The sequence below is a fragment of the Cicer arietinum genome, chromosome 6 (genome assembly GCF_000331145.2).
Source record: "Cicer arietinum cultivar CDC Frontier isolate Library 1 chromosome 6, Cicar.CDCFrontier_v2.0, whole genome shotgun sequence".
Classification (NCBI taxonomy): Eukaryota; Viridiplantae; Streptophyta; class Magnoliopsida; order Fabales; family Fabaceae; genus Cicer; species Cicer arietinum.
The window spans coordinates 50,620,640-50,641,873 of record NC_021165.2 but is presented as its reverse complement, the minus strand read 5'-3'; the positions used below and the strand labels follow the sequence as shown (position 1 = coordinate 50,641,873).

At 34.9% G+C, this 21,234-nt stretch overlaps 1 protein-coding gene across 1 annotated transcript in view; it reads right to left on the bottom strand.

Annotated features, from left to right (window-relative positions):
• Nucleotides 1-4,158: 4,158 nt before the first annotated feature.
• The window catches only part of LOC101509536 (TATA-binding protein-associated factor BTAF1), a 26,561-nt gene continuing 9,485 nt past the window's right edge, over nucleotides 4,159-21,234 (bottom strand). The window contains exons 10-29 of the mRNA XM_004506316.4: nucleotides 21,006-21,138; nucleotides 20,747-20,815; nucleotides 17,950-18,161; nucleotides 15,875-16,091; nucleotides 15,601-15,774; nucleotides 13,959-14,384; nucleotides 13,439-13,870; nucleotides 12,976-13,095; nucleotides 12,419-12,892; nucleotides 11,445-11,983; nucleotides 9,066-9,558; nucleotides 8,911-8,979; nucleotides 6,834-6,938; nucleotides 6,529-6,756; nucleotides 6,176-6,439; nucleotides 6,039-6,088; nucleotides 5,718-5,827; nucleotides 5,510-5,592; nucleotides 4,943-5,155; nucleotides 4,159-4,677 (exon numbers count right to left, since the gene is read on the bottom strand). Coding sequence (XP_004506373.1) covers nucleotides 4,507-4,677; nucleotides 4,943-5,155; nucleotides 5,510-5,592; nucleotides 5,718-5,827; nucleotides 6,039-6,088; nucleotides 6,176-6,439; nucleotides 6,529-6,756; nucleotides 6,834-6,938; nucleotides 8,911-8,979; nucleotides 9,066-9,558; nucleotides 11,445-11,983; nucleotides 12,419-12,892; nucleotides 12,976-13,095; nucleotides 13,439-13,870; nucleotides 13,959-14,384; nucleotides 15,601-15,774; nucleotides 15,875-16,091; nucleotides 17,950-18,161; nucleotides 20,747-20,815; nucleotides 21,006-21,138 — 4,582 coding nt within the window. The 3' untranslated portion in view covers nucleotides 4,159-4,506. The remainder of the gene's footprint in view (nucleotides 4,678-4,942; nucleotides 5,156-5,509; nucleotides 5,593-5,717; nucleotides 5,828-6,038; nucleotides 6,089-6,175; nucleotides 6,440-6,528; nucleotides 6,757-6,833; nucleotides 6,939-8,910; nucleotides 8,980-9,065; nucleotides 9,559-11,444; nucleotides 11,984-12,418; nucleotides 12,893-12,975; nucleotides 13,096-13,438; nucleotides 13,871-13,958; nucleotides 14,385-15,600; nucleotides 15,775-15,874; nucleotides 16,092-17,949; nucleotides 18,162-20,746; nucleotides 20,816-21,005; nucleotides 21,139-21,234) is intronic.

Genomic DNA, 21,234 nt, shown 5'->3' with positions numbered 1-21,234 from the left:
TAGAGGATGAGCTTAAGTAGAAGTAGAAGACTTTGGCTCTTATATCCAAGAATAAGAAAGCTTTACAAGAAGCAGCAAAATCAGAGGGATAATGATTTAGAGGATCAGAATGAAGACTTAGGGGATGAGGATCTTGCTTTCATGTCCAGAAAGATTAAAAGGACGTGGCACAACAAGAAGAAGTTTTTCCTTCAGAAAGGTTGCAGACAGTCCAACAGAGGAAAAAATGACATATTTGACAAGAGAAGTACCATCTACTATGAGTGAAATGAACCTAGTCGTGCCAAGTCAAAATGTCTGAATCTGGAAAAAGGGAAGTTCTAGAGGAAAGATTCAAAGTCTAAGAATAAGGTTTTGATAGCTACATGGGATGACTCTGATGATGAAGAACAAGATGATATAACTCGGATGGCTGATTTTGACTCTAACTCTAGAAGTGAGTATGTGGATGAAAAATTGAGGTACTCTCTGATATATCCTATTCTAAATTAATTACTGTTATCAATGATTTTTTAAATAAAAAACTCATTATCTCTTTAAAAATAAAAACTCTAAGAAAAGTTAATTCGAATTTGATTGAACAATACAATTCTCTCAAAAATGATTTTGAAGAACTTAAGTGAAAAAATATGACTCTGGATAATACAATTCTCTAAAAAATGATTTCTTGAACCATGTGTATGGATTCATATAATGCTTGATCAATAAAGAAAAAAATTTGGTTCTAAAATATTTAACTACATATGACAATGGATGCAAAAATTGAGGGAGAGTTTTTTAAACACACTTTATCTTATATCATAATTATATCAAAATCAAAATTAAATCTAATTAACATGTTTCTGAGGCAAAATCCCAAATTTAGTGCTTTGAGGATAATCAAACAATAAATTAAATCACGAAATATAATTATGGCCATAATTTCATTTAACTTGTATTTTTGAGTAATTTATTCAAAAATAGACAATCAAACATATTCATGCAAAAATAATGTGGCTCTCGAAAGAAATCAAGAACATATTGTCATCAGTTGTGATCTCATATCATATCCTATATAAACAAATATATACTTTACAAAGTCAAGAGTTTTTTTTTTTAAGAATCTTCAAAATCAGTAACGAAATAATTGGAGAATGATCAGAAGAACACTATGGATGTTCCCAATTGAAGACAAAGTCGAGAAATATCACATTGTACAGCCCAAACTATAAGTTACGTGTCAAAAAATGCTAAGATCAATGTTCAAACCCAAAGCTCGAATTGAATGCCCAAAAGAAGAAAACAACCTCATGATTGATGCTCAGATTCAATCTAATCTGAATTTCTCAAACATCTCTTCATCTATAAAAGGAAGATCAATGGGAAGACAAATGCAAGAGTTTTCAAAGCAATCAATCTACACCTGATAATTTAAGCTAGAGTAGCAAAGCTCTTCTCTAAATCAAAATTCTAGTTCTCTCACTATATTTGTAGATCATCCTATTGAGTTTTTGTTGTTAATCAATCTCAAACAAGTGTTGTGAAGTCTTTAGATCCCAAACATTTTTATTATACACATCATTTTGTAACTCAAGTATGTCTCTTTAATTAGATTGAGTATGTTGTGATGAGAAATTTTTAGATCCCAAACACTTTTATCATACAGATCATTTTGTAACTCATGTATGTCTCTTAAGTTAGATTGAGTGTGTTGTAAAAATCCTTTTATGATTAAAAGTTACCGTTTAAAATCCTTTTTGGGCTGAAGGGTGACTGTAAAAATTCCTTTCAAGAATGAAAGGTGAAAGTTGTAATTGATCAAGTGTGATCAAGACAAAAGTGCAAAGATAAAATGTTATGTGTTGGACATATCAATGGAAAATCTCACATATTATGAGGGCAGGACGTAGCCCACTTTAGGTGAACCAGAAAATGTCTTTGTGTAATCTTCTTATTTGTACCTATATTTATCTTGCACTCACTGATCATATTTCACTTAGAACTAATCTGTCTTATTTACTTCTAACCCATCCTGAAACGTTTTGGACATTCTATTTTAACCAAAATTATTCTTGAGTTAATTTTGAACTAAGTACGAAAATCAAAATTTAAAAAGGGATCACAATTCGAACCCCATTTTTTGTGATTGATATTGCTACTTCAGAACTAAACGAAAAAAAATTTAAAAAGAAAACACAATTCAAACCATTTTTTCTTGTATTTTTCACCACCTTAAGATGATACAACATGCCAAGGTTTGTTTGAAGAACTACAAAATATTTTAGAAACTCTTGATCTTAGTATTAATAAATTGGATGACAAAGGATATGATAATAGACCAAACATGAAAGGAAAATATCATGTGGTTGTCATAGTATTAACTTGACACTTTGTGACATTGCAAATTCTTGTTTTCAAGACTCACTATTATACTAAATAGTATGTGGTCCCTTGGAAAAGATACTTTGTTCAAGAGAGGATAAGAAAAATTATAAGGAGTCTACCAAGAGAATAGAGACTAATGGTGACTGCCATCACAAAAGCAAGAAACTTGGCACCATGAAATTAGAAGATTTGGTTGGAACACTACATGCACATAATCCATTGTTACTCTCAGATAAACCAAGCAAAAAGGGAAAAATGGTTGCTCTTAAAACAAATCAAACTGAAAAGTCCATCCTCCAAACAAGCTGAAGACGTCATAAAAGTAGAAAAACCTGAATATCCTCTATCCGAGGATGAGGATGAACTCGCCCTAATATATAAAATGTATGTTGATGGGAGCATACTTAAATCATTACTTATGTAATTTCTTTCATCATAATCTAATGAATTTTGTCATCATCAAAAAGAGGGAGAATGTTGAGACAAAATCTCTCTCAAATGTTTTAATAATAACAAAATTGTTTCAAAGATTTTGATTATATGTGTTATCTAATTTCTGCTCTTGAGTGTATTAAATTTAGAATACAAATTCCTCACCTTCTTTATCATATGAAGTTTCTTTACACATCTTTGCTATGTCCTCTACGTGAGATGATAAACATGTCGATGATGAAATTTTAACCTCTATGACAGAGGATAAACAATACTAAAGAAAGGATAAAGTTATGTTATAAGACAAACAATGTTGAATAAGAGGATGACTTTATATCCTCTATGTCAAAAGATAAAAAAAAAAACAGAAAAGAGAATGAACTTATGTTTTCCATTCATCCTTGTACATGAAAAAATGAGTAAAAGTATCAAAGTACAAAAGGTGGTATCTTTGACTAAAAAAGCAAGACCCTACATTTGTTGGGAAAGAAAAAAGTAAAAGAGCACAAGTCAAGTCATAATTTATGAAAGATTAATCCTCTTATCTGAGGATGGGCTGGAAATTCATTCTCCTAGCTTTTGTCTTAGAAGGACATATGAATGGCATATTTGCAATTCCAAATAAAGACCATGGACAATTAACCAAGACTCCAATGGATACTTTGTATTTCTCTTTGTAATTGAAGCATCATCACCTCTATAAATAGAGATGAACTCATCTTCATCAAACACAACAAAATACATACAAAAGAGAAAGATTAAAAATTGTGAAGAGCACACTCATCCTCTCATAATACTTTCTAATGCTTTAGATTAAAAATAGTGTTATTCTTTGAATTATTGTGATTGATGTTTCTAAGTATTTGAGAATTAACAAAAGTGAACGTGAATCAATGTGTATCACTGTTGGTGACCATGTGAAGTAATTGATGATAAATGTAGTAGTGTTTTTTATAGATAATATACTTAATTAGCATTTACTGGATATTGAAATACAGAAAACGTTAGATGCAATTCAACTTTTTTCAATGATTTGGATGCAATCGCATCTTATTTTCAAATTACAATTATTTTATATTTGTTAATGTTAATTTGTAAATTTCAATCCCAATAAAGACAATAGAACTTATTCCATTCCCTCGATATGTTATTTCTTTTTTTTTGGGTCAAACTCCTTCGTAACAGTATGAAATGAATTTCCGAGAGTGCAACCAGATTAAGCCAATAAATTTTGCTTCATCAAAATAAAATATATATTAAGCAACTTTTCAAAATTTAAAAAGCTCACTTGCTATCACCGACGATTGCAGATTTATAGGTGTTTTCCATATTGGTATTTGTAGATTAGCAAAATGCAATGTATTTCGTGTTAGCAACAACTATAACTATAATTGGGATTGAATGTATATATCTATATATACAAAATCCAAGAAAGAAAAAAATTGTTACTCCATCCCCTCTCCCATAGCCGCCACTAGTTCATTTCTCTACATATCACCTCACTCTCCTCAATGTCCTGTAAAATACAGACACTGATTTACTTGCCTGCATGCACACAGGACACAGGTATATGGTACCATTTGGGGTACTTAAATAAGTGACGACAAAATATGAGGCAAAGGGCATGGGAGAAAAAATTGAGATGTTACAATGTCAAAATTTGTAGTCTTGGATATATGTACACTCCGACTCTGAAATGAATCTGGAACATTAACCATTAAGCTTCGCCAAAAATTGACTGAGATTGTACTCCTCTGTATATTGTGATTGGTCCCATAGATCCTCTAATCCCCCAAGAATTGCTTTCAATCCCTTTCCATTTCCCACTAATTTAGTGTCTCCATCAAAGTTGTCCTCTGAACTCTTCACAGCAGAAGACCCCTATAAAAATTATCATGCCAAAAACATTAGAAAAGAAAAATAAACCACGGTGAAATGATATTAACATTCACCGAAATAACAAGATCAGGCTTGTTAAGAACTCAGAATCCAAGAATTCCTATACGTACATATAGTAGATACAAAACAAATCCTATAAAATATATACCTCACTCAATCTTCAATCAGGTAACTACTTGCCCAGTCATATTATTCATAATATTGTGCATTTAAAGCAATTATACCAGACATAAACATGTATCGATACCTTCTTGGGGATTTCTGCTGAAGCAAATAAATCGAGCAGCTGATCTGTATTCATGGTTTTCAAACTGGCATTTTCCGCATTAATGACAGCATTAGCCACCGACACCTTAAACTTCTGTAGACTCATAACTTTCTCTTCCAAAGTACCACGCATTATTAGACGGTGAACATTAACTACTTTTTTCTGGCCTAACCTGTGCGCTCTATCCATAGCCTGCAGGTTATTAATATATGAAACCGTGTCATTACAAAAACATATATTAGACACTTATATTCCCTAAAATGCAAGATGAGAGTAAAAGCTTCATGGAGATGGTATGAGGCCACGCAAGAAAGGGGCATATCCATTCATCATCAAAACCAGGCTGGAAACAAAAAACCACCACTCACAACTAGAGTTTAATCTAAAAAATCTACCTACAGATCTGTTGGACAAAACTTAGAGTGCATTTGTTTAAGATTATTTGGGGATAAAGTCACTTTTATAATTTTAAACAAACATAAAATAAAGTGGTCTTGAACTTGCAAAAGAAAACGTACAGAAAGCACTGAATGGATCACAAATTACCTGAAGATCGCGCATAGGATTCCAGTCATGCTCCACAAAAACAAGGGTATCTGCAGATGTTAGGTTCAAACCAAGCCCGCCCACTGCAAATGGAGAATTTTATATAACTTCATAAAACTAAGCTAAAACTGCAAGACAAATAAATTTGTCATACCAAAAAATACAAGAGAAATAAATGGGTAGACCGAAGGATGTGAAAATTTGTTACCATGAGTCGTAAGTAATAAGACATCAATGGTAGGATCTGAATTGAAAGCTTTTACAATTTCAAATCGCTTCTCGGGCTCAACTGATCCATCCAGCCGCAGATATGTGACACTGTATCACAAAGAGGAAAGTAATGAAAGTTGTCATTATCTATTGGAATCAAAATCAAACAATTTGAAGAATGTAAATCCATACAAAAGCATGTGGCATTTGTTCAGTAACAAAAGCAGATTTCAACAAAAACCTTTAAATGCTACAAAACAAGCATGCAAATCTAAACAGGTGATTTAATAATCTTAAATGACTAGATCCAGGATCTTACTTTTTCATGTGTGTCTGAAACAAATCTCTTTCAATTATATCCAAGAACGCCTGCATACAAAATATTTTTAAATGACAAATCAGTGAACTATTATATCTTCAGAAAGAAATTATCCCAAAGAAAAAGGTAAACATTACTTTATGTTGAGCAAATATCAAGACCCTATGCTGCCCAATGCCAACAGCAGCTTCAGAACTTGAAGCATCGACTCCAATTCCACATTCTTCAAGAATCTCGTGAAGAGCAACTAATTTTGGGGAGTGATGGAGTCTGTGAAGTTCTGAAATGACATCAGAGCCAGCAGGAAACAGTTCCGAAAGGATGCTAGAGAATGAATCTGGAATCTTCCCACCAATTACAAGCAACGGATGACTACAGAGTTTTAGCAAGTACTGTAGTGCCTGAAAAATGGAATGGATTTTTAGTAGTCAAAAGTCAAAAAACAAACTGATGGAACCATAACAAACTGTTAAAATATAAATCAAATTGCCTGGAAAACATGTGAAGATGCTTTAGTAGAACTGCTACTTCCTTCTGCGGCAGCTGACTCATTCGTTGTTACTACAGATGACATCTCTTGCTTTGCACGAGAACCAGAAAACTGTTCGTACAGTTTAAGTTGTACAGGGCTCAAATCACAGTATCTATCTTGGATTATTTTCTCTGGCAGATCGGACAAGACTTCATCCTTTGTCCTCCGAAGAAGGAAAGGCATGACCTAGAGGAGAAATGTACATCCTGTTAGAAGATAAAATTCACAAAATTTTGCAGTGCAATAATGAGAAAGAAAATCACCTGCTTATGTAATGCTTCCATAGCAAGCGCTCCAGCTTCGGCCTCCTTAGCAGAGCACTTTGGATCTCTTGCAGCTACAAGTGGTTTTCCATATGTGCTTTGGAACTGTTAAAAGCCCACAATGAATGAATGCCAATTTGGACAACAATTAAAAAATAACCAAAATATATTGCACTTGGCATGTAAGCACTATCGTTTAGCAAAGTACTACAGAGAAGGCTAAGACTTGAAGAGCGGACACTGGCCATAAAAGCACATTACCATAGCGTAAATTAAAGCACTTGAATAACAAAGATCAGTAGTACATGTCACACATTTGAGTGTATGCAGAACTCTGTTTTGCTGGTGGGGAAGAAGTGTTTCTGAGGGATAAGCCGATAACAGACCAGATAAACAGGAAAAGCCAATGCCAGGTACAAAATCAGCCTATGATTAAACTTTTCAAAGAGACATAACATAACAAGGGATTTATATCTTTCTACCACCCTCATGCAAGAGCCATTTGGACTTAACAAAGGCTTATACCATGTCGAGCTGAATCAACCTAAAACTTGAGATACGAACTGGAGGCCTGGTTTCAATTTATATCTCCAACAGTGCAAAGCAAATTGAAACACTGTTGAAAAAAATCATTATTGAATACCACGAAAAAATTTCACAGGAAATATAGAAATGTTTGTTTGTTGTTGACTCTTGCATAGATGCATGGTCCCTACCATTTTGACTAACCCAACCACCACCCAAAAATCTTGGCCAATACTAGCCAAATCTTTACAGCCATACAGTGTAGCAAAGTAGCAGCACTATAATTCAAAATTATCTATCTCGGTAATTAAAGAAATGAACTTTATTTGAAACAAACTTCCTAGCTGGTACTAGAATTAGTTACGTGTGTGAATTAACATTTTATATCAGCCATATTTCCATCATGGCTTGAGCTGAGACATGTAGAACTAGTAAACTAACTGAAGTACTCATTCAATTCCATTCCCATCAAGGACAATTGACAGCACAAAAGAAAATATACCTTAGAGGATTTATGATTAGAGCTGTTATTTTTGCACAAAATGGGACAATAAAATTGACAACAATTAGAATGGTAATGCCAGTTCAAATGCAAGCTTAATTATGTTGACTAAATAGTTAATGAACATAACAAGTGTTGCAAATTCGCAACTCATTAACCATCCACATAACACAATTAACCATGACTTAAAATGTCCTTATTATCCATGATTCTCCAGGTGTATTTGAACATAAATTTTGGTTACCAGATATTATATATATTTGAAAACCTGTGTTGAGATATTGATATTTATTATGATATAATTTGTTATTATCCTTTGGGATTATGATAGGATTACATTCCTATTTAGATTATATCTCTTGTATATACATGGTTGTTAAAACCTTTTCATTGAGAATGACAAATATTCATATTCAAGTACCTGAAAATCATGTAAATTTGAACATGATTGGATGGCTATAATGGATATAATGAATGTTTGATCACCTGAAAATCATGGTTAATGATGATCATAGTTGCGGTTAATTTTGATTAGTTGATGGTTAATGAGTTGTGACACATTGCTATATTCATTAATAATCCAGTAGACATAATTAACCACATGTTTGAACAGCATTAACCATCCAAATTGTTGTCGATTTTTGGTTCCAAATTGTGTTAAAAAATATTATTTAGGTTATGATTATGACCCTTCCATTATATCACATTGCGATTAATTGGAGATATAACATAACGAAATATTAATTGGGGATAAAACATAGGAAACAAAATGATGTCTCAATGGAAACCTCATCAATAAACAAAATAGAGATTGTGAAAGAGATAAAACTTTTTAAAAGTAAGTGCAAATCAAAATTCTGTCCAAACTTTATTTGGTTGACTAATTTAACTTCTTGTAAAAAACGTAGTCATAATCTGTCCCAACATTTTATGAGTTAAAAGGTCCAGTGTACACAGTACCATTTTTCCAAATCACAGCAAATACCAATACAGGTTACAGTTAAATTATTGTAACAACATCAATTACAACGATTGGAAGAAAAAAGATACCTGTCTCTCTGTTCCAAGAAATCCAGGCATCAGAAAATCAAAAAGGGACCACAAGTCCATTATGTTATTCTGCAAGAGAAGGTAACACATTAATCAGATTAGTGGTGATAAGTTTTTCCTTTTATGAGAATATATACTCATCAGTCATCACCAACCTGTATTGGTGTCCCACTCAGTATCAAACGGTGTTGAGCTTTCAACTGCTTTACAGCGAGAGTAACTTTGGATTTGGCATTTTTTATTATATGTCCTTCATCTAAAATGCAGTAATTCCACAACAGCTGTCCGAAATAATCAGTATCTTTACGGACAACATCATATGACGTTATAATAACATTATGCTTGCAAAAACTATCTCGAAGAAGCATTCGATCCTGTGCAGACCCAACATACTGAAGACTAGATATGACTGAAGCATCAATATACTTTTCTATCTCAAAGGCCCAGTGTCCAACTAGTGTTGACGGGCAAATGATTAAAGATGGCAGAAGATCCTCATTGCCGATTTGAGTTTGATGCTCAACTATATCAGAGGCCAAAATTGCTGATGCCTGAAGTGTCTTACCAAGCCCCATGTCATCACATAAAATTCCATGAAGTTTGAAACGTTTCAAAAAAGCTAACCAATTTATGCCTTCCTGTTGATACCTAGAAGGATCAAAATGAAATGAAAAAAAGGTTAAAAAATTGATAGCAAATTTAATAATGTCCATAAAGATTACTGACAACACAAGTCACAGATCTAGTAAATAGAAGAAAAAGAAAAGAGGAGGCGGTTTGTCTCAGACAAGATCAAAATAAGGTTGAACATAGAAGATCAAACTACAAGTTTCAAGAAATGACCATCATTGGAGATGTATGATGTTCATTGTGAACACTTCACAAAGAAATTTTACCGAAACACCAGCGGGAACTATGAGAAGATTTAAAACTGAATTCCATCATTAAATCAAGTTTTAATCATTAAACCAACACACTATATTCCGATAAACGTAGAATTAGACAGGCAGAGATGTAATACATATCAAAATGGAAAACAACCCACCCAAACTCACATACCAGAAAAATTTAACAGTCCATCTTACCTTCTCAAAGTTACTTTCAATTCAGTGCACAACTTGTAATCTTCAATGTGCGAGTTATCAAGTAGTTGCTCCAGAAAATGTAAATCTTCTGCATTTCTAGATATACCTTCCCCTACTCCAATTGGTTGAGGAACACCGCGTGCTAAAGGAAGTAGAGGTACAAGAGCAGCAAAGCTATGGGTCACACTCTGTCTGACAGACTGATCACAATCACTCATGCATCGTAAAAGAGGAACTACCAGCAGAGGAGCATAAGGAACCAACTCAACACCAAGCCCCTGAACAAGAAAGCTAATCAACATGCCTGCTCCTTGTCGGGCATGAACTGACGATGCATCTTCCAACATAGGGATAGCATTTTCAACCACGGCTCCCATAACTTTCACGGTCATTGACTGGGCCATGGAAGTGATGCAGCGTGAAGCAGCTAGTCTAACTGCGACATGAGAATGTTTAACACATTTAAAAATGGATAGGAGGAGTGTCAAAAGTTTTGGCTTCAACTCCTCATTTAACAAGGGAGCAACAGACCGCACGACCTATAAGAAAACCACATTGCATATTAAACAGAATACATTTTGCAAGCAGTAAAACTGGTTCAAATGCATCTATATAAATTTAAAGAATCTACGGAACTAATAAAAAAAGTAATAAAAAAAAGTCGTCAAGCTAAGAAATATAACTAAACAATATATATACCAAACTTGAAACTATTGACATGCATTATAGTTTAAAAAGATAACATGTATTCGTAACAAATCAGCATAATCCACAGAAGTTGATTATTATTTTTCAATGCTCTTCTTTGTGAATAAAAAAAAAAACTAAACTCTCAGAAAGAAAGAAGTCTCTCTTTAACAAGTTCATCCCATCTCATGATGCAGCAGTTCAACTCCATACCAATTCACAGCTAACGATGCAAAAGTCTTGTATCTAATGAGCCTAGTACACAGGTAGATTTTGATGGCACCAACCTGGATATTGTTAATCAAGGTCTGAGGATCACAAACAAACTCAATTGCCTCAGAAGCATCATCAGCAGCAAGTAGAGATTTAGAGGAGCTTGACTTAAGAACCTCAGTAAGGCAATCCCATAGCTTGGGAAGCTTATCAAATAGCAAAACACCAAACTTCTCACACAGAAGCCTCAATGATAGCTCAGATCCACGTCTACTTATAAATCCTTCCACCTTAGATCGATCCTCACCAGTCAGCACATGCATCTTTGACTTCTGTTTATTCACAGGAGTTCTATTTTACCGAAACACCAGCGGGAACTATGAGAAGATTTAAAACTGAATTCCATCATTAAATCAAGTTTTAATCATTAAACCAACACACTATATTCCGATAAACGTAGAATTAGACAGGCAGAGATGTAATACATATCAAAATGGAAAACAACCCACCCAAACTCACATACCAGAAAAATTTAACAGTCCATCTTACCTTCTCAAAGTTACTTTCAATTCAGTGCACAACTTGTAATCTTCAATGTGCGAGTTATCAAGTAGTTGCTCCAGAAAATGTAAATCTTCTGCATTTCTAGATATACCTTCCCCTACTCCAATTGGTTGAGGAACACCGCGTGCTAAAGGAAGTAGAGGTACAAGAGCAGCAAAGCTATGGGTCACACTCTGTCTGACAGACTGATCACAATCACTCATGCATCGTAAAAGAGGAACTACCAGCAGAGGAGCATAAGGAACCAACTCAACACCAAGCCCCTGAACAAGAAAGCTAATCAACATGCCTGCTCCTTGTCGGGCATGAACTGACGATGCATCTTCCAACATAGGGATAGCATTTTCAACCACGGCTCCCATAACTTTCACGGTCATTGACTGGGCCATGGAAGTGATGCAGCGTGAAGCAGCTAGTCTAACTGCGACATGAGAATGTTTAACACATTTAAAAATGGATAGGAGGAGTGTCAAAAGTTTTGGCTTCAACTCCTCATTTAACAAGGGAGCAACAGACCGCACGACCTATAAGAAAACCACATTGCATATTAAACAGAATACATTTTGCAAGCAGTAAAACTGGTTCAAATGCATCTATATAAATTTAAAGAATCTACGGAACTAATAAAAAAAGTAATAAAAAAAAGTCGTCAAGCTAAGAAATATAACTAAACAATATATATACCAAACTTGAAACTATTGACATGCATTATAGTTTAAAAAGATAACATGTATTCGTAACAAATCAGCATAATCCACAGAAGTTGATTATTATTTTTCAATGCTCTTCTTTGTGAATAAAAAAAAAAACTAAACTCTCAGAAAGAAAGAAGTCTCTCTTTAACAAGTTCATCCCATCTCATGATGCAGCAGTTCAACTCCATACCAATTCACAGCTAACGATGCAAAAGTCTTGTATCTAATGAGCCTAGTACACAGGTAGATTTTGATGGCACCAACCTGGATATTGTTAATCAAGGTCTGAGGATCACAAACAAACTCAATTGCCTCAGAAGCATCATCAGCAGCAAGTAGAGATTTAGAGGAGCTTGACTTAAGAACCTCAGTAAGGCAATCCCATAGCTTGGGAAGCTTATCAAATAGCAAAACACCAAACTTCTCACACAGAAGCCTCAATGATAGCTCAGATCCACGTCTACTTATAAATCCTTCCACCTTAGATCGATCCTCACCAGTCAGCACATGCACCTTTGACTTCTGTTTATTCACAGGAGTTCTGAAAGACAGAAGACCTTGGTCATCGATACTCTCAATGGAACAAATGGATTTAGCTTGGGGAGTCTCAGAGGGATCCATGCAAGTCAAACTACATATGTTCTTAATTAATTTATCATTGGGGCAAGGTCTACGTGAGACGCAGTGATATATTAACTCAGCAAGAGCCTCAGCTGACTTAATTTGCAGTATTTCCTCCTGAAAGTTAAGACAGGTTTTTTTTAGTAAATTAAATGTGCATATATTATACATAAGAAAAACAGTTAGAATTTGGATGGCACCTGCTCTCGTTTGATTGAAGCCATCAAAGGCAAAATGATGGGAGTGAGCCGTGAAGGAAATTCAGACATCCACACAACTGCAGCAGCAACTGCAGATGTAACCGTAACATGCAAATTACTCTGCATATTACCCAAAAATGATGTAAAAACCAAGAAATACCAAACTAGTGCAAAAAAATTTAATAATACTAAGGTTTAAATATATATTTGGTCCCTGTAAGTTAGTGCTTTTTTTTATTTTCGTCCTTGTATTTTTTTTTTGGTTTCAACTTCAACCCTGTAAGTTCAAATTTGTTTTAAAATCGTCTCTGTAATTAGTGACTGTTAAAAAAAAGTGAGATGGCAAACAGAAAAGGGACGAAAACAAAAAAAGCCCGAACTTACAGGGACAAAAATAAAAAAAGCGTGAACTTTCAAGGACCGAACATATATGCTTTCGTCCCTGTAATTGCTAACGGCATACCTGAACACATTTCAAATAGCCAGAAGTTGTTAAGAGCCTCTGTTTTGACGATTCAATATCATCCATAATGTTCTTTCTCAAAGAATCATTTGCAGAACTATCATTAGACATTGCAGGAATTTTTGATGCAAAGCCAATGGCATCATCCACACTCAAGTTATCCAACTCGATATTGGTTGTTGATAACTCGCTAAACATATCAGAAGACTTGACTGCATTTAGCAACTGACCAGCCTCACTTCGCATCTTTGAATAAGTTCTTGAAAGCTCGGCATAAGGAAGAAGTGAACCTTTTGTTGGGAATGCAGGGTCAGAACATGCTAATAAGTCCAGCAACCAATCTTTGAGGAAAGTAGGAGTACCATTGAGATTTTCAGACAAATTCCTGATCCTAATCTCCTTGAACCAAGAAATAAGTACCATCGATGCAACCTAAATAAATAAAAATATTAAAGACAGAAAAAGAAGGTAGAAAATCATCCAACTGCAGGATAACCACATGCAACTCAGAAATTCATACCTGGCGTTGGACACCGGACAGAGAGGTTAATGAACTCCACAGTGGATCAATTACATAATTTAAAGAAACCTTTGGAAGCTTAGAAGCAAAAATTCCCAAAGCAGTTGCTGTAACTACCCGGGTACGAGTTACAGACGTGTCAACCTCAGCACCAACAACTATCTTAATGGAATTCGTAGGAACATCTCCATTTCTATCTTGCGGAATCGTTGATTTAGTAGATTCAAGACCAAGATCTCCACCATATTCATTTTCAATCTTCGCAGCTCTCATTTTAGCTGCTGCTCTAAATTGACTTTTTCGTGGAAAGGCAACAGGCCAAAACATCTTTGAGGCATCTAATGCTGAACCAAAAGGTGTAGATGCAAGTTCTGTCCAGGATGACATGTAAGACCTTGCAGCTGTCTCCAGGTCCTCCACAGAACACTTCCATCAATTAGACAGAAAACTTATTAGACGAGAAATGTAGAAGTTAAACAACCAAGAAAATAAGAGAAATACAACATCAAGGATTTTTTAAATTATAAAATATGAACATTTATAACTGTGTAGCGGCCAACCTCAAACACTATAGTGGGATCATACATACAGATGATTGCTATTCTGAATTTTTTGTTATACATATGAAAAAACACCATTGACATGTTGCTGCCGTTGACGAAATTTTTCTCATCAAATTGATGGAAATTTAGTAAAAACATGACTGAAGCTCAAGAAGAATCAGAGTTTGACTCAATATTAGCGAATTAATTAGTAGAAGAAACCATGGCAAAGGATCAAAGAAAGCTTATGATACAGCTTAAGAATTTGTGCTAAAGAGAAACTGAAATGTAAACTTCATAGGAAACATACAAGAGTGCCTATATATAATCAGTTATTCTGTTAGTGAAAGCAAGCTGCAAAGCGAACTTCAACCGTAAACAAAGGCCCAACATGTGTATTGTATAGGAAACTACATAAAGATGGAAGGCTCGTTGCCCAATATCTAATGAAAGCATAATATATTTAAATTCTTAATAATATTGAATATTAGCCTTAGAATTTGAGCTTGGGGCCTAACTCATCCACCACAAAACCGGCTTCTAAGTTATGGACTCCTCAAGCCTTTTAAGAATGAAGTACTTAAGTGGCTTGGTTCTACCCCGATGACAGCTAGCTTTTAACAGAGGATTTCCCAAGTGATTGGGCACTTCTGAAATTTTGGTGTTTCAAAATAGGCAACCTATGGAAGGGCTGACTGGAAAGAACGAGTGAAGCGGCATAGAGTGCAATCAATGCGACTTCACCTTTTAGGGGTGGTACTATGATGGAGACTTGGATATTATGCGATGCCTAAATCCCACGTCAAGTAGTACAGAAAGTGGAGGGCTTAAGTGGTTTGGTTCTTTTCCCTTGACAATTAGTTTTTAAGGGAGTTCCCTGAGTGCTTGTGCGCTTATCAACAGCATGTGAAATAGTGACAATAAATCTTCTTTAGGTCTCTGTACATTGTTTCTTATTCCTAGAGTTGATTTTTTTTAACCTATAATCTTGATTGGATCATGATACTATATGGGGTTGATGTCCAGCAGGATTTGGCTGAGAAGATTCACTAACATTTAATACAGAATCAATTTAACACTTTCATTGAAATCTAGAATACCTGAACAAGGAGACTCCAAACTCTCTCAGAACATTGCAAAACACCTTCATTCGTTTCCAATAGTAAATTCTGAAATACAATTCTAAGGGTATCTCCAATTATAGAAGAGGGCCAAAATGAAGCACTAGAAAGCTCAGACACGCTTCTCTTATATTCAGCTTCAAGTAGCCTCTCCTGAAAATGAAAAAAAATTGGGTAAGTCTTTCCATCGTATACCATCTATGGTAAAAAAGAAACTATGCTATAACTGTGTCACAAGGAATGCTATAATTACCAGAGTTCGTATAGCTGAATAACGGACAGATGTGATACTATGCCTCATAAAGGGCCACAAACGTGGTGCCAAAGTTGCAAGTACAAAAGGATTTTCTTCAACATCACCACAACCACCAGCTCCATTTTCTATTTCCTTGTCTTCCAATTTAAGAACTTTACACATCTTCGGGACCATCTCTTCATGAGAATAGATTTCTGCAAGCAGATTCATTACACTGCAAATAGATGAATGACTTGTTAATTTAACTAGTATAACATGCAACCATTTGGTGCTTTTGGTTTCTACTAGATACAAACCATACCCCAAAACCAGGAAAGCTGTTTGAAATTATAAAACCCCTCTGCTCCCTAAATATTCTCTACACTAATATAAAGTACTTAGATTCAGTTTCTTCCAAGTATATATGAAAAAAGATGGCAAGGTTGAACTACTACTATCAAGCATAAGAATGCATCACATTTAACCAGCAAACACAGATAGGTCATTCATTCAAAGTGAAGTTTTCAGAAGCAATCTAGTAAGAGCAATTAGGAATGTAGGATTGTAATAAAGAAGTTTCTCTATAAGTAAGTTCCATTAAAAAAAGAGAAATTATAGAAATACTGCAATCCTAGTTGAATACGAATTTGGATATCAAATTGGAGGGAAGAAAGGGATAATGCAACCAAAAACCAGTGTTGCTGATTCCAGATAGTGGAAAGAAGCAGTTTGTTCAAATTCTACTACGCTATAGTAGCCATCTGACAGAGCTGATGGGCACATCATGGACAATAGTGTTTTGTTCAAAATCAACTATGCAATAGCCACTATTTGACAACCCTGCCAAAAATGAAACACAATCCATGCATAGATCCTCACAAAATCTGATAAAAAAAACTTTATCTATTTTTATAGAGGGAGGGGCAATTTCCATTCATTACTATTAGAGATAATAAGAAAAACAGAGAGAAAATGATAGAGAACTTTTATATATTCATTGATTCTCAAAACCTGAACTGGTTAGTTCAGATTACAAGTATTTGTACATTGGCTTAACCTTCACTCGGTTTCGTACTAACCTTCACTCAGTTTCGTACTAACATTCATTCACTAACTTACTCTGAGACAGTTCATAACTGTCTGTCAGAAACTAACTAGTGCCATGTGCCAATGGCACTCTACAGGCTGTCAAGGCCCAACTGACTGGTGCCTATGTGGCAGAACCTTGGATTACTATCTTTTAGTACTCACCCATTATAGGTGCCAAGGTTGATGCTAACCAAATAAATCTAACAAACTTGGTATACTTTTTTATACCCCAGAACCAAAGTTGAAGGGGGTGTTCTTCAATTTAAGGGTGTTCATTCAAGGATCTTGTAATCATTCAATCAATTGATAAAGGAAGAAAATCTCTGAAAATTGTGCTCATAGTTTCTTGAATATTGTTTAGAAATTTAATGTTTTAATAAAACTTGCTCAATGTTAAAATAATGTGATTCTGCAATTTGAGTGTTCTTGAAATCAGAATTTTTGTTGTGAAAGTTTTTTGTTTTAAGTGGCATTTAGTGTGATATTAATTCTTGTATTGATTAATTAATTGAAGTGTGATTGAAACAAGGTTCAATCATAGTTTAATGAAATGACTTGTTTTTGTGTAAATCGGTTGAAACACTTTCTGTATTAGCAATTCGCTGCGCGTTGCAATTCGATTGAAAATTTTCACCAATTTGTGGAAAAGAACGTTGTTTTCGTAAAAATTCGACAACTCTAGACAACCCCATCATTGTTTAACAAAATCAAATTTGTTTCGTAATTTTCATTACCGTGCTGGGATTAGTTTAATCATGATGTATAACATAAAAAAAATTGTTTATGACATTATGACAACAAATTGAGTGCAAGAACACAATTCTAAAATTTCATTAATTTCATTTAACTAAGATAATACAGCTTTTTTTGTGGATTGACCATAAAGATGTCACTAACAAATTTGGCTGCCATTAATTAACATTGCATAACATGGCATATGAAAAATGAAGCAGATAAAAATATTCTTTATCATTTTATTATGACAATTTTAGCCAGTAAAATACCTGCTAGTGGACGGACTTAAATCATCCAAATCAAGCATTATATCCCACAACAGCATCACAATTGAATGTAGTGTTTGACCCTGCAAAGCAACAATTGCAGCTGCAGCTGGTATTAAAGCATCAGCAGCAACTGCTCGGACATCATCATCTGGATCCTCCAACCCAGATTTACATGCAGGAAGAACACGTCCAAGCAAATCGGAAAGCATCTCCTGTGTCAGTAAAAGCCACATTAAAAGTAATGAAAAAAGCAAAAACATCATAACAGAACAAGGAATCCCAACTATGATGACACCTCAGACTCTAAGAATCATCTACAGCACGCCATAAATATAATTAAAATAAAATCAAAAAGAACAAGAAGCATGGGGGACAAGAACCTAACCCATGAGAAGAAAGTGATCTAAATCTAAAATTAGGAAGGCCAGCCCTATTGTGAGCAAAGTTTCTGCTAATGAATCAAGGAATAAAATCTCGCCAAACAAAACCATGTGCATAAGTGTCGAAGTTATAGCCAACTTATCAGCACACAAACTACCTTCTCTATAAATATGAGAAGAAAAAAATTATATTCCTAGTCAGAGCTAAATTTATACTCCTATTTCTCAACTGCCAAGGGACTAACTTCAAGAGGTGAAGGCCGAAATCACTAGAGATGAATCGCATACCAACCACAATTGAACCAACTATTCTTATAAGCAATTTCAATAACGATCGCACCAACCAACTCAACTGGAGAGAAAAGGAAATACCAAATATTGGAAGCAAAAACCCAAAGTGGTTGAACTCCTATCTCTAAAATACCACCACATGCAATGACGCCAGGTGCACCCTTTGCAGCACCATCCGTGTTACATTTTGTCAAGATGGCAATTGGAGGGTTCCAGCTAACCTCGTTCATCAAAGGGTCCCTACTGGGTTCCAGCTAGCAGTATATTTCCAATGTACTAACAGGGCAAGAACTAACCACTATCAAATTGTAAATGAATAATGGAAAAATAAGATAGAATCGTGTAAATAAAGATAGAATATCGTGTAATTAAGAGTAAAAAATCCTTCAAATGTTCCTGTCATTATTTGTGTTTACTGCTTTAGAAATCTATAGCAAGACTCTGTTTAGTATAAACACTTTCATCATATGCCTCTTTCGTTTTCTCTTATTCAACATGGTATCTAGAGCCTAATGAGAGACCCTAAACCATGCTTACCCGGTGGACCAACTGTCCTCCGATCAGAAATTTTTCAGCAAACCGTGTTCCAACTCCAGTTTGCCCCTCCTTCACTGTCGTGGCTCATTCTGACACACTCCGATTCAATCGTTTTTTAACCAAAATCGCCGCTTCCGCTACCTCTTTTCCGGTGTGTTTTTTGGCAAACATCACACCATCAGAAGCACCTCCAACAGATAAGCCTATCATTAAAATATCTCCACTGTCGGCCTCTCGGACCTCAACTTAGCTTCTCTACCTAACAAGTTTGTCGTTTCATGACCAATCTGCTTGAACCACTTTGGATAGTTTATCAAGAGAATATTAAGATACTTAAAGTTATTCTATATCATGAACTGTGTCTCCATCTTGCCTTTCCTACTTAGCAGCTTACTCTCATGGCCTATTGTGATGCTAACACGGCTGTCGATCCTGATGATTGTCGCTCTAAAGTGACTGTTTTTGCCTGCACTAGTGTTTAGGCCGAATACAGAAGCTTAGCATAGGTGACTGCAAAATTGTCGTGGCTTCAGACTTTACATAGTGAGCTACGAGTTCCAGTTTATCTTCTTGTCTTCTGTGAAGAAGTGCATTGGCTCTCACCCATAATCCAGTATTACATGCTTGCACCAATAACATGGAACTTCACCTATTTTTTCTGCGCGAAAAGGTCCTTAGCAAGAACCTCATGGTGCATCACAATCCTGGTCAAGAAAAGATAGCTGATCTACTAACCAAACCTTTGTCTTTTACAAGATTCAGTCTGTTATGGGGCAAGCTCAAAGTGACTGAGCTTCCCTCTGTTGCTCACCTCACTTGAGCTTGGGGAAGTGAGAATTGGATTCCCTCATGATGTGTCTACTGTACAGAATCCTCTCATACCTAGTTAATTAAGTTTGTTACAGCAGTGACAGTTGTCACAAGCTGATTGGCTTCTAGAGCCTTTTTGTTTTCAGTTTGTTAGTGTTGGCTCAGTCTATAAATATAAATCTGATGCTCATCTCTTGCAACAAGAATTTATTGAATCATCAATCAATACAATGATGTTTTAGATTCTCTTTGATCAAACATGTTACAACTGACAGTAGTCAGTTTCAGTTTTGTTGTTCTGTTAATTTTAAGGCAGTTAGAGATTCCTCTAACTATATTTTTGTACTCTGTTTCTATTTAGAGAATAACTTTTGACAGACAATAATTTATAATACAAGTTAAGCTTTAGATCTCAAAGATCAGATCATATTTTTAGTTTCCGTCACTTGCCTTCATTTTCTCTGATTCTCACTATTTTTAAATTCTATCACTAGTTGAAAATCACAGAAAACAAAATAATACATCTACTCAAAAAGAAAGAGACGGTACTGTTGCTCATAAAAATTAGGAAATTTTATCAACACATAATTTCCTGAAATAAATAAGTACATATAAAAATCTAACACTTCATATGAGACCTGTACTACATGGTTTTTGCAGCCAATGTCCGGATGCATAGGACTTAAATATCTTACAAAAAACAAAAGCCTCAACTATCATACATCATATATCATATATATAGTAAAACCTAAAACAAGTGGCAGTAAATAGATAAGCACCTGCCGTACAGCAACCAAATATTTGATGCCCAGAAGACTGCCATGACGAATCTCCCATTCTGGACTACACTGGACAAAAGACAACAGCAAAAACATAAAGATCAAAAACTAAGTTAATTCAATGAAACCAAACCAAAACCCGTTATAAAAGAAACTGCTGGCATGGGAAGGAAAAGGACAAGAGAAAATCAAAACAGTTGATGAATATTAAAACAATGCTCACATGTATAAATAAATTGCACCATTAAATGATTTTTACCTGCATTTTCAATAATATGTTCAGTGTTTCATTCACTAGTGCAGCATGCATATACTTGAAAGCAGCACCTAATGCCTGTGCACAGGTTTCACGCACTGGAGCAACAACCTGATCAGATACATAATCTCCAAAGCTGAAATAAAATACCCAAAAATTATCAAAGGAGAATACTTGCAGACAAATGCAGTGCCATAGTGTAAAGAATAGACAGAAAAAAAAAAAAAGGCAT